Source organism: Olea europaea, chromosome 4 (genome assembly GCF_002742605.1).
Source record: "Olea europaea var. sylvestris chromosome 4, O_europaea_v1, whole genome shotgun sequence".
Lineage (NCBI taxonomy): Eukaryota > Viridiplantae > Streptophyta > Magnoliopsida > Lamiales > Oleaceae > Olea > Olea europaea.
Window position 1 is genome coordinate 12,807,602 of NC_036240.1, and position 13,340 is coordinate 12,820,941.

General features: G+C 34.4%; 1 protein-coding gene across 1 annotated transcript in view; it reads right to left on the minus strand.

The window, feature by feature from the left end:
• Positions 1–10,072: 10,072 nt before the first annotated feature.
• LOC111393675 overlaps positions 10,073–13,340 on the minus strand; it is a 4,353-nt gene continuing 1,085 nt past the window's right edge. The window contains exons 2-6 of the mRNA XM_023019330.1: positions 11,945–12,107; positions 11,374–11,550; positions 11,171–11,254; positions 10,825–10,906; positions 10,073–10,739 (exon numbers count right to left, since the gene is read on the minus strand). Of these exons, the coding sequence (XP_022875098.1) occupies positions 10,300–10,739; positions 10,825–10,906; positions 11,171–11,254; positions 11,374–11,550; positions 11,945–12,107 (946 nt within the window). The 3' untranslated portion in view covers positions 10,073–10,299. The remainder of the gene's footprint in view (positions 10,740–10,824; positions 10,907–11,170; positions 11,255–11,373; positions 11,551–11,944; positions 12,108–13,340) is intronic.

The following is a 13,340-nucleotide window of genomic DNA, read 5'->3' on the forward strand; positions in this document are numbered from 1 at the left end:
TTGATCTCATCCTGCAATAGAATAGGAATGAAGTTAAAGTATTATGCTGAATTTTTCACTAAATTACAGAGAAATTAAAGAGTCAGTGATGGCAAATATGAGTCAAAATCAGTGACTTGTAGACCAATATATGTTGCAAAGCTACAAGCAATTCTCCTTTAAGTATGCAAAAATTCAAATCTGTGACAAGTTTCTTAATCAGCATATGACAATCACCAATCTCAAGGACCTAAACTTGTTAAGTCAAAATCAAATTAAGTTTTTCTTTACTCAAATAGGCTTTATAAATATAGACCTTGAGTTCGAGGCATCGAAACTTTGAAGGTGAACCTATGATTTTTAGTAAAATTATATCTAAAGAATACCAATTCATTTTTCTAGCATAAGTTGCTAGAAGGAAAGAATCAATGTGAATCAGATTGACAAGCAAAAGCAATTTGGTTCAAGCAATACCTCAAAAAAACCATTGGAATGAGCAAGGGTAAGAGCGAGAGAAAGAGCCATCTTGGACGTCCTTTACCATGTTCGATATCCAATTCATGTAAAAGCTAACATGATTGACATGTATGTTGACGCATGAGGCTTCTCTCTCTCTCTCTCTCTCTCTTATTCGTTTTCTTTCGACAATCAACTCTTCATCTCCCGTCAACTGCTTTATAGCTTTTTAAAATAATCCAAGACATACTCTCATGGCTATCTTATCATGGTCTATATATCGTCTGATGCCTTTTTTCAGCATGTAAATAAACCATATTGCTTCAAAATTTTCCTAATCTATTAACACGGCCGTCTTTACTAAAGTGATGGTCTGTTTAGCCTCAAGCCATTACTAAAGTGATTCTTATATTTACATTTTATGTTTCCTTTCGTACCATCATATTAAAAACCAATGCCTTACCTCTTATATGAATCCCAAATGCTATTCTATGTTTAAAAATCAAGACTAGAGATCCTACTTTTAACTTTTCAAACTTTCAGAGAACATGTAACTTTTCCAACTGTTGGCATACAAAACATGGATTTTCCTCTTCTTTTACTTTTCCATTCTGGATGAAATTAATGGAAGTATCTTAAGAGGCGGAACGTCCTATACAGAGGATTGATTACTTATTTGCAGCTCAGCTTCGCTCAAGATAAGCACTGAAAATTTCAGTAGAGTTCTATTACTATAACATCCCAAGTAATTAGTCTTATGGTTCTTCATTATTTCTTAGATTTTCAGTATTCACTTATTTATTACTTGTTGTCTACTATGTATAGAGAGTATCGCGAACCATTCTACTGAGAAATGGAACTCAAAAATGAAAATAAAAACTCAGGGAAACTCGTGGAGACAATTTGTCTTTTCTCTACTAGCCCACCTTAGTATCCCAGGGTTGAATTGTTGGAAAATAAGGGGTTGAAGAAGAAACAACAAAAAAATTATAGAAACAATATAAATAGAAATCACGAAATGTGTCAAGAATGAATTTGAGGCTTGAACACGAGATCGTTGTCCTCAAACTATATTTGCTCCCTCTTGGGATTGAATGAGATGCTTAAGAGTTTTGGTAAACGGTTTGTAGGATTATATCAAGCCTTTAAAGGATTTAACACCAAAGCACAAGTGCAATTCTCCAAAATTTTAAGAACACAAAGGAAGATTTTGAATATGAATGTAAATCAATAGTTTGATTCAATATAGAATGATATATTGATCTCAAGATGTTTTCAATAATTCTATTAATTTTTGTATTGATCATTCATCACCTATTTAAAGGTATCAATCAATGCATCACGAAATGGTGCCAAAACAAGATGAAAAGTGGCAACTTTTAATCCAAACGACTCCCAAGTTTCAAATTGAAAAATCAGCCAACGGCTATTTTTTAACACTATGCGTACGTATAGTAGAAGCAAAATTTAATTCTAATTTTGCCAAAACACATCTCGCGTACATATAAAATTAAGCCTGTGTGTAAGCATAGGCAAAAAATCAAATTTTGTATTTTTCAATTTCTTTTGATTATACCAATTCCACAATTGAGTTCAACAATAAGTCCATTATCATTCTATTGATTTTGAACAAATTTTCAACACTTGTTCAAAATCAATACGATCACATATTCAAAAAGACGACACTTATGCATAAGGATTAGATATCTTTCGATTTGAATCTAACCATAGTGTAATTCAAACAAAGTAAAGTCGAAATTAGAGGTAGCATGGAAGCTTTGAACCAATTATTCATTGTGACAATACCAATAAGAACACACACACATAAGTATCACGTGTTCTCAAGTTCCTCAACTCGCTTAGCGCTTTTATGGTCTTGCGCTCATCCTATTCAATGAACTTTTAAGAGAGAAACTTCAACTCTCTATTGAGACGGCACCACCTTGAAATTCATTTAGGTGAAGTTCTTTTTAGTATCTTTGTTGCTTTTATTACTTTTAGAGATACTTGTGTTTTAGCACTGAACTTCATTAAAAGTTTTAAACTCAACTCTCACTTCAGTAACAACCAGCATTATTTTAATTAGGATAGGGTTATTGCGGATTTAAATAATCTTGCAACTATCCACATATCGAATGACTTGTTGTTACCCTTTGAATCCCTGGATTACCTTTTGAGTAATGATAGGTAGGGTTGCCGTCATTGGTAGACCTTTTTAATTAAGGAGTTTCAACCCCATCATACTCGAAGTAGATGCCACTAAATCTCTATTTAGTGCTTTAGTTAAAGGATCTGCTAAATTCTCAATTGACCTTACATAATTTAGGGAAATTATTCCATCTTTGATTAATTTCCTTATGTAGTCATGTCTCATACTTATATGTCTAGACTTTCCATTGTATCCCTCATTATATGCCTTTGCTAACGTGGCTTGACTATCACACATGATAGGTATTGAAGGGATATTCTTCGATCCCAAAGGTATCTCATATAAGAGATCCTTAAGCTAATCGGCCTCTTTTCCGGTATCTGATAAAGTTACAAATTCAGATTCCATGGTCGAGTGTGTTATACATGTTTTTTTTTTAATTTCCAAGAAACAGCACCTCCTCCAAGAGTGAATACCCAACCCAAAGTGGATTTACTTCCAATGATCATTATTCGGATTGCTAGTAAACCTACTAAGTTTACTTATTGCATAAGCTATATCCGGTCTTGTGCATTGAACAGCATACGTAAGACTCCATATAGCACTTGCATATTCCAATTGAGCAATCACCCTTCCATAATTCTTTATTAGTTTTGAACTTGGATCAATCGGGGTACTACATTCCTTTATGTTCAAATATTTGAACTTATTTATCACATTCTCAATATAATGTGATTGACTTAGATAGTAACCCCCACTAGTCTTGGTGACTTTGATACCTAAAATGGTATCCACTTGTCTAAGATCCTTCATCTTGAATGTGGAAGAAAGAAACCTTTTTGTGTCTTCTATTCCGTCCATGTGATTACTCATAATCAGCATGTCGTCAACATACAAGCATATAAATGTCACATAATCATCACAAATTTTAGAATATAAATATTTATCAACGCTATTATGTTTAAACTCGAATGATATTATTGCTAAGTCAAACTTCTCATGCCATTTCTTTGGTGGTTGCTTCAGACCATATAAAGATTTCACCAACTTGCACACTTTATGTTCATTTCCAGGTAGGGCAAACCCTTCGGGTTGTTCCATATAGACCTCGTCATTGAGATCTCCGTTTAGAAATGCCGTCTTGACATCCATTTGATGAACATGCAAGTTATATATTGAAGCCAAAGCGAATAATATCCTAATCGATGTTATTCTAGCTACCAGTGCATATGTATCAAAATAGTCGATTCCTTTCTTTTGTCGATATCCTTTGACTACTAATCGAGCCTTGGAGGTATTTAAGGATCCATCAACATTGTATTTTTTCCTAAATACCCTTTTGCATCCAATAGGCTTGGATCATGGTGGTAAATCAACAAGTTCCCAAGTATTATTGGACGTTATCGAATCCATTTCGTCCTTAATTACCTCTTGTTAAAAGGTACTATCACGAGAAGCCATAGCTTCTTTATAAGTCTTAGGGTCGGTTTCTACTTGTAGAACAAAAAGAATTGTTCTCACAGCATTCAACTCATTTTTCTCTACTAAGTAAAAGGAGATAAGTTGAGAATCGATTTCATCCGATCCCAAAGACTTCTCAACTCGAGTTCTCTTGCTTCTTCGTGGTTCACTAGATTCATCAACATCTTTAGAAGATATTTCATTATGTTTTCCACTTGAACTAGGGATATTTTCAAGATTTTTCCTTAATTCATTATCCGAAGATAACGAATCCTCAAAAAACTAAACATCGTTTGGATTCGATAATCATATTGGACCCCAAATTTAGTAATCTATAAGATTTGCTATTGTTTGCATATCCAAAAAAGGCACATTTAATGCCTCTTGGACCCAATTTGGTCCTATTAGGATTCGTGTTCTTGCAATAGGCAAGACACCCTCACACTTTGAAGTATCCAATGTTCAGTTTTCTTCATTTTCACAATTCATAAGGGGAAATCTTAGTATATTTTAAAGGAATCCTATTAAGTATTCTACATGCACTTAATAAAATTTCACTCCACTAGTTAAATGGCAACTTAGCATTAATAAGCATGGCATTTATCATTTCTACAAATGTTCTATTTTTTCTTTCAGCCAAGCCATTTTATTCGGGTGTCCTAGGTTCAGAACATTGATAAATAATTTCATGTTGTTCACAAAACAAATTAAAATCATTGGAAAAGTATTCACCACCTTTATCACTCCTTAAAATTTTAATTTTCTTTCCTATATAATTTTCAACCTCATTCTTGTATGTCTTAAACATTCAAAGGCTTCACTTTTATATTTTATCAAATAAACATACGTATATCTAGAAAAGTATCTATAAAAGTTATGAAATATTTATCTCCACCTCTAGTTAACATACCATTAAGTTCACATATATTAGTAATAATTAATTCTAAAATACTAGAGGTTCTCTTAACACTTTGATATGGTTTTTTAATTAGATTCTACACATATTTACATTTATGTTCATCATTTTCATCATATGAGATCAAGTCATATTTTTTCATGCGTTTCATTGTATTTCTACCAACATGACCTAATCTAGTATGCCATAATGAAAATAAATTCAAAATATAAGCAAAATTACTTTTATTCATTTCATTGTCAACGATACATAATTTGACAATTCCTTCACACGAATAGTCTTTTCCAACAAATTTTCCATTAAGGGATAATACAAGTTTGTGGGACTCATAAACACATTTGATATCCGATTTTTCCAAGAGATTACCACTAATTAGGTTCCTATTCATATTCGGAACATGTAGTACATTGGTTAGAGTAACGGTTTTCCCGAAAGTGAAGATAATGTCTACACTTCCTTTTCCAAACACCTTAGACTGCATTTCGTTACCCATTTGAATCTCTTGGTCTCCATCTCACTTCTTGATAAGTTTTGAACAAAGATTTATCATATGATACATGTACCGTAGCACAAGTATCATACCACCACCCGGGAACATTTCCTTTGATTGCGTTTACTTTACTTATGGTGGCCACAATTTTGTCATCTTGGATGAAATTCACTTTGACATCGAAGTTGTTTTGTTTTTGGTGCCTACAATCCTTGGCATAGTGACCAGATTTTTCACACACAAAACAACCTCCTTTTGTCTTCTTCTTGGAGTTGTTAAAGTTCCTAAAAGGCTTCCTTTTGTTGGATTTTGCTGGCGATTCTATTTTGTCCACACCTTTTGCTTTAGAAGAGCTCTCATGAGAAATTTCGGTTTTATCACATATTCTAGACTCCTCTTCGATTCGAAGATACTTTTGCAATTATTCCAAAGAATAATTTTCGGAATTATGTATGATATTCTTCTGGTATCCTTTCCAAGTTTCTAGAAGTTTGACAATTATAGCCCCCACTTAAAAGGTCTCTGGTATATTAATTTTCACCACATTTAATTTGTTGATAATCACTTGCAACTCATACACTTGGGGAAGAAGATGAATATTTTCTAAGAATTTAAAATCAAAATATTTAGAAATCAAAAATTTCTTTGTACCTTCTTCTTCCGCCTTGTACTTACTTTCCAATGCTTCTCAGATTTCTTTCGTCAAAGTTGTATTAGTGTATAGATCATACAAACGATCTGACAATGCATTCAAGATGTGGCAACGGCAAATCAATTCATTTTCTTGGCGTTTTTGTCTCTCGGTCTTGATTGCTTTGGATTCTCCTTTCGTTGGTTCCGGCAAAGGCGCCAAATCTGGATCAAGAATATAAAAAATCTTCAACGCCGTTAGAAGGAATTTCAACTTGTCTTGCCACCGCGTGAAGTTAGTCCCGTCAAAACGATCCAATCTAACCAGATCTTGATTCATGAGTTTGATAGTTGCCATAGTTGTATCATTCTCCATCGCAGAATTTGTTTGAGATTGTTGGAAAATAAGGGATTGGTGAAGAAACAATAACAAAATTATAGAAACAAAATGAATAGAAATCATGAAATATGTCAAGAACGAATTTGAGGCTTGTGGTCATCAAACTATATTTGCCCCCTCTCCGGATTGAATGAGATGCTTAAGGGTTTTGGCAAACGGTTTGTAGGATTATATCAAGCATTGTAAATGATTTAATACCAGAGCACAAGTGCAATCCTCCAAAACTTTAAGAACAAAAAGAAAGATATTGAATATGAATGTAAATCAATAGTTTGATTCAATATGGAATGATTTATTGATCTCAAGATGTTTTCAATAATTCTAATAATTTTTGTATTGATCATTCATCACCTATTTGTAGGTCTGAATCAATGCATCACGAAATGGTGCCAAAATAAGATGAAAAATAGCAACTTTTAATCCAAATGGCTCCCAAGTTTCAAATTGAAAAATCAGTCAATGACTATTTTTTAACACTATACGTACACATAGTAGAAGCAAAATTTAATACTGATTTTGCCAAAACACATCTCGCATATGCACAAAATTAAGCCTGTGCGTACGCATAGGCAAAAAATCAAATTTTGCATTTTTCAATTTCTTTTGATTCTATCAATTTTACAATTGAGCCCAACAATAAGTCTATTATCATTCCATTGATTTTGAACAAATTTTCAACTGTGAGGTAACCAGAGCCTTCATCTACATTAGTTATTTGGACCTACTGTATTTGTTAGTTTTCACCAGCTAAATTTGATAAAATATAAATGAAAAAAGAAAGCATCTCCGCGAAAAAAGAAAGCTTAGAAGCTTAAATGTGGACATAGGATATTCAGATGGGAACAAGCATAAGGTCAGACTTAGAGGAGTTTCTACTAATAATGAAGGAAACGACCCTGAAAAAATGTAAGCAAGTAATTTTAAATTTTTATTTATCGTCACAGAGATATTTTGAGTTAATAAAATGCAAAAATAACTCGAGCTATGCATGCACATTGTAACGGCGAAACTGAAGGATGTAATTGATGTAGCGAAGCCAAACTCTGAGTGTTCAAGCTTGTGTTCAAATATGAAAATGCTTTTCTATAGCACGGACACTCAACTCGAGTAACGTGTTCGTATCTGACACATGTCGATATCAACACTTTTCGGACACTCTGCCATAAATAACTTTTTCCTTTTTATTCAAAATATTATATATTTTAATTCAAAATTATTAATAAATAACAAATATATACTATATTCAAAAGATTTCAATAATAAAAATTAATAACAAGTGTAAAAGTAGATTTATATTATATAAATTAAAAATTTTAAATAATTTAATCAGCGTGTCGTGTCAACACTTTTTTGAAAAATTGCGTGTCAGCGTATCCGACACGTGTCTGCATCGATGCATCATAGCTCGAACTTGGCTTGCATACCATTCAACGTTCCAGTTAAGCCAAGCCGAACTCAGTCCTCAGAGCTAGCTTAGAATTTGATAAAAATGACATTTTCTGTCTTAGTACAAAGATTATAGTCATATACCCAAATGTTTGTTCGGTTATGGTACATATTTTTAGTCACTCTTCCCATGACAGAATAATTTTATTTACCTTTCTGAATACCCACAAATAATTACCTTTTTCTTAAAGAATTACTCAATTCCTTTTTGTTTGTCGCACCGCCACTTGGTATGAAGCTTCAGAAAAGTTTTCGCTTGACATCTTCCTGAAAGACCTGAGCCTTTTCCTATTAGTCCATATCGTATGACTATATTTCGAAAATTCCGATTTTATGAACTCGATTCAATTGCCAAGTACTTAAGGAAAGATACGTGAATTCCAGTCAATTCGTTTTTTCTAATTTCGAATATGCAAAGGATCTTTAAATCAAGTAGCCACATAAGATTGGTTTCGAATTTGAAGGAAGCTGCATGTCACGAACAACAAATTCCACCGCGACGACAAGTGCACTTTTGACCTCAAAAATCTGTCGTGGCCAACAACACTTCATCCGCCTCCCCTTCAACCTAAGCTTAGCCTGCATATTGAATATGCCATTGGGAAGCAAAGGTCACGATCAGAAAAGATGTCCAATAATTATTTGCACTTCGACAGTCAACTAGCGAAATAATGTTAGCAGAAGGCAAGTGGCTACAGGAAATAAAAATTTGACGTAAGTGTGAAATTACCTTGCATATTTATAAATGATGGAACGAGCAAAGATGAGCCGTGGGGCTAATGGATAAAGTTCAAGCCAAAATGATCTTGTATGATTCAATTGATCCAACTCATTTAATACAATTAATTGATGCCGAGTCATTCAATGCAGGATCCTCGGCTATGTGCAAGTCACGTCATTTTTGGCGAAAATAGGATTGGGCAAATCTCTCGAACCGAACCAACCGAACGGAACCCGAACCCAACTAAATCGAACCCGACAGTTCTTGTCAAATTAAATACTCGAACGGGTATCTGAATTGAGAACCGACGGTACGATTCGGTTCTCGGTTCTAGACTAAGAACCGAAAAATCGAATAAGAACCAAATCTTTCTAATTTTTTTTTATATTAAGTAAATCAAATTATTTTAATTTTAATTTTTTCTAAACAAATTAACAATTTTTAAACCCAAATTTTTGGCACAATAATTTGTTTTATTTCTAATTTTTTAATTTTTGGCCCAATTACCCATTTTATTGTTTCATTTATTAGCCTAACAAGATACAATCCACTAAATAACCCTAGAAACCTACACTAAAGTGCATAACGTTGTCTCGACTCTCGCACTCACTCTCGCAGCCTTGCTAATATTCCAAAACCTATACAATCGTCGGTCGACACTGTGACCTCCGCCGACCGAAACTTTGACCGTAACGATCATTTGAACAAGATAGTCTACTAGTCTCTGACATTCCAAAACCATTGAATATATTATTAGTTATATTTATATAATGTTGTTATAAATGTTAAAAATTTTAATTATAGTACAGAACTGAACGGAACCGAACCCGAACGGTTCCATAATTATATTTGGACCCGACGGTTCCATTTACTAGATACCCAAAAATTTTGTTTCGATTCGATTCTCTTTAAAACCGAACCAAACCGACCCGCACCCACCTCTAGGCGAAAACATGCACATCAAGTAGAAGAGAACCGAACCAAACCGACTCACGCCCACCTCTAGGCGAAAACATGCACATCAAGTAGAAGTGCATACGTCAACAAATGGAGTTGTTACTATACTATTTTTTTCCTCAAACATTAGAATAAAGAAAGAAGTTCCAAATTTATAAATCCAGACAGCTGAAATTTTATACGATTTAAGATGAATCCAATGATTCCACCATAGAAACGCATCACAATAAAAATAAACAACCGATCCAATCATTAAAAACATAAGGAAATCATAATTTTAATAAAATTTTGATAAAAAAATTAATAAAATGTATAATTGAAAACTTGTAAGTCCTATAAAATATGTTATTAAAATTAATTTTTCACTTTTGTAACTGAATCAAATGTGAGGTTTATTCATTTTCGTGGGACGACCAACACAGTTATATTAAAATAATTTTCACAAGCATTAGTTCTATACACAAAAATTCATCAACACGTAAACAAAACAATAGAGGAGTTTAGGGAGAATAAAAGATCAAATCGCATACAGTGAATGCTCTTTTATAGCTTACACGTTTATAGTGGCATTTCCCCTATGGAATAAGCATATGAGGTAACATTTGACATTTCGGCAAATAAAGCAATGGACATGTGGTAGCTAGAACTTCATTATTAGAACTCGATGCACCATATGCAAATGGCGTGTGAATCTTTATCGTCTCCTAGCAAATCTTTGCCCTGCTCCAACCAACAGAGCTTTTCCTATCAGCCCCGTTTGGAGTCCACAAACAAGAGCAACAGCTCCACCAATAGCCATCCATCTCCAATCAATTCCACCATAATCCCTTTGTCTCTCAGTCTTCACAACTTCATTTCTCTCTTCCTCACAGGCTTCAGGCTCTAGTGGATAATTTCCTTCAACGGACAAAAATTTTGTAGTTATTCTTGCCATCAAAGCACACCGGGACAATGATGCCTCAGATTTTCTAGCATTTTGATATGCTCTGAAGCCACCATGCAACTTTTTAACAGTTCCCCACATTCCATGTCGAACACCCAACTTGGCGACATCCTTTGGGATTCCCATGTCTTCGTAGTGAATAAGTGTGACCTCACATGCAGATAACTGGCCATCTCCTTTAAGCGATTGGGCTGCATTTGTTTAGTGTAAGTAATGATGGATATGAATATCGAAAATTAAATTCTGGAAAACAACCACATTATCAGGAATATTTACCAGGTTTGATAATCCAGCTCGAGAAATAAAGATCCACACGTCTAGGTTTGGCACGCCTTGGCAAAATTGGATATGGTACCCCCTGCAGACACATTTTGTACATTAAGATGGATTCCCTACATATTGACCATGAAGTTGAACTATAGACTAAATGGCGAAAAATCGAGTCGCAATTGTACCAGATGAGAGGAACTGAACTAACCTAGACTTCTCAATCTTATGAACTGGGGGGAAAAAAGCAAAAACAACTTGAAAGAAAAACCAAACAAGTAACTGACTGGCCTCATTGAATAGAAAACAAATATAAATATTGGTTATTTGTCTTTTTCAATTCATGGGATCATACCTTAGTCACACAATAAAAATTTCTTCCTGCTTCCCATATCCTTCTACCAATGACATACTCCCGATCGCTGCAAAAAAAGGGAAACTGCATAGGAAGGAATAGTCAACATATCATCAGTCAGGAAACTGTTGTTACAATTGATATAATACGAGCATCAGTTCATCACTCCTGCGACACTGAATTGCAGCTTTTATTTCACAAACCTTTTTAATCCAGTGGACTATCATCATTCCTGTATCAGGGCATTCTTCTAATATTTTGACGTAAGCAAGCATAGGATCCCATTTAGGCCGAAACTCGTCATCCCAGAAAAAATCTCTGACCAGCTCAGGAGCTGCATCCTCAAAAATGGTTTTGCTGCGGTACATTATCGGACCCACCTGAGAATCCAAATGGTCTACAAAGTGAATTTCGCCATATTCGATAAGTGGCATTAACTGGAAGAAAGAAACTTCCATTCTTTGAGAGTCTAGCTACCAGGAAGATTTCCTAGAAATCTAAAAAATTCATTTTCCTTAATATGGTCCTAAATTAGATGCATTAAGCAACTTACAGAATTCATACGATATAAATAGTATTCAACATTGAAGCAAAGAGGTTTCAAGGTAAAAACAAAGAGAAAAAGAAGAATGTGAGCAAATATGAACTATCTAGATGTCTGCAAAATAAAATCACCAGTATATATTGCTTCAAACCATTCAGCAAGCTTAGAGCATGCAAGATACTTGTCCTGTAATGAACAAAATCGTTATCAAAGGGCCTGTCAACATTTACCTCGGGCTCGTGATGCCAAGCTTGGTATGTCATGTTTGATGTGGAGCGCTCCATCATCTCTTGCCAAACCAATTCCCCATCCTTCCCATTCAGAAGATGTAACAGGTGTTCCAGATCTTTCTCAGTGACACTATTCTTTTCCTCATCTGGTCTTCCACTAGGCCTGCACAAGGAACAGAGTCAATATTATGCAATAGATTCTCCCAACAATGCAACAAATATAATACTTTTTCAGTGGGTGGTCAAATATTCAGCGACTTAAGCTAGTATAATAAAAAAATTGCTTGATGTTTAGAACGCAGGCATTAAAGAGCTACACCATCCAAGCACTTGACAATTCAACAAATTGATGCTAATCACCATATGTACCAGTCTTCCTTCATTTCTGATCTTAAACCTGACAATGGTACAGCCTTCCACATTAATTTAATTGTTTAAACAGATTAATAGAAGCTCAGCAATTTATTGGAATGTTCTTAAAGGCTTCTATACTGATTTAGTTGTAGATAAACACTGGTAGAAGCTCAGTAAGAAACTGTATGAAGAGAACAAACAGTCAATATCTCTTTCAAGCAATTCTGAAGTGCTACATCCTAAATCTTCTGTTTAACATTTCTATGGTTTGTGAAATGAACTTCACTAACTTCGAGCTACATTATTAATTTTTTGTTTTCATGCTTTAATTACATTTATGTTAGCCCTTCTAGTGTTTTACATCCTCCTTTCCTTCAATTGTCTAGGCATTTAATCCACCAAAAGCCTCTCATTATCCCAACCAAACAGGACAATGTACACCTTTTACTCCCAACTCTATTTTCTTCCGACTTTTCAACCCAACCAACCAGAGGCTAGGCTAGATTCCGGACATATTCTAATAATAAACAAATAACACATGGAAGTTCCTCCACTAATTTGCCTCGATATCAACAAAGCAGGAACTAGTAACGGTAATGATAGAAAGACCATTAGAGCACTTCAATACTCATACAAATGCACCATAAGCATTCTGAATTGTCATAGATGGAATAGGGGGAAGTCAAATTGCCAATTTTTGCAGCAAAATATTACATTAATGTATTTTTGTCATGAACTTATAAAATTTCAAATTATTTGAGGATTTTAATCATTTCGATGTGTAATTATGTAAATGGTATAACATCATAGAAGAAAAATTAAGTTTCACTTTTAATATTATTTGTGCAACTATAATGTAGGGGGAAAAAATAATGCCATGTACGTAGATTTTTTTCCTCACCACTTCTCAGCATCAGTTGCCGCACTACCCCTCCCTTTCTCTCCCAACCCTGAACAACCTTCTTTCTACGCTATCGGCCTCACCTCTACCTGGCCCTGTATCGCTCATCTATGACAAGCTAACCCCCACCAGTGCCATCAC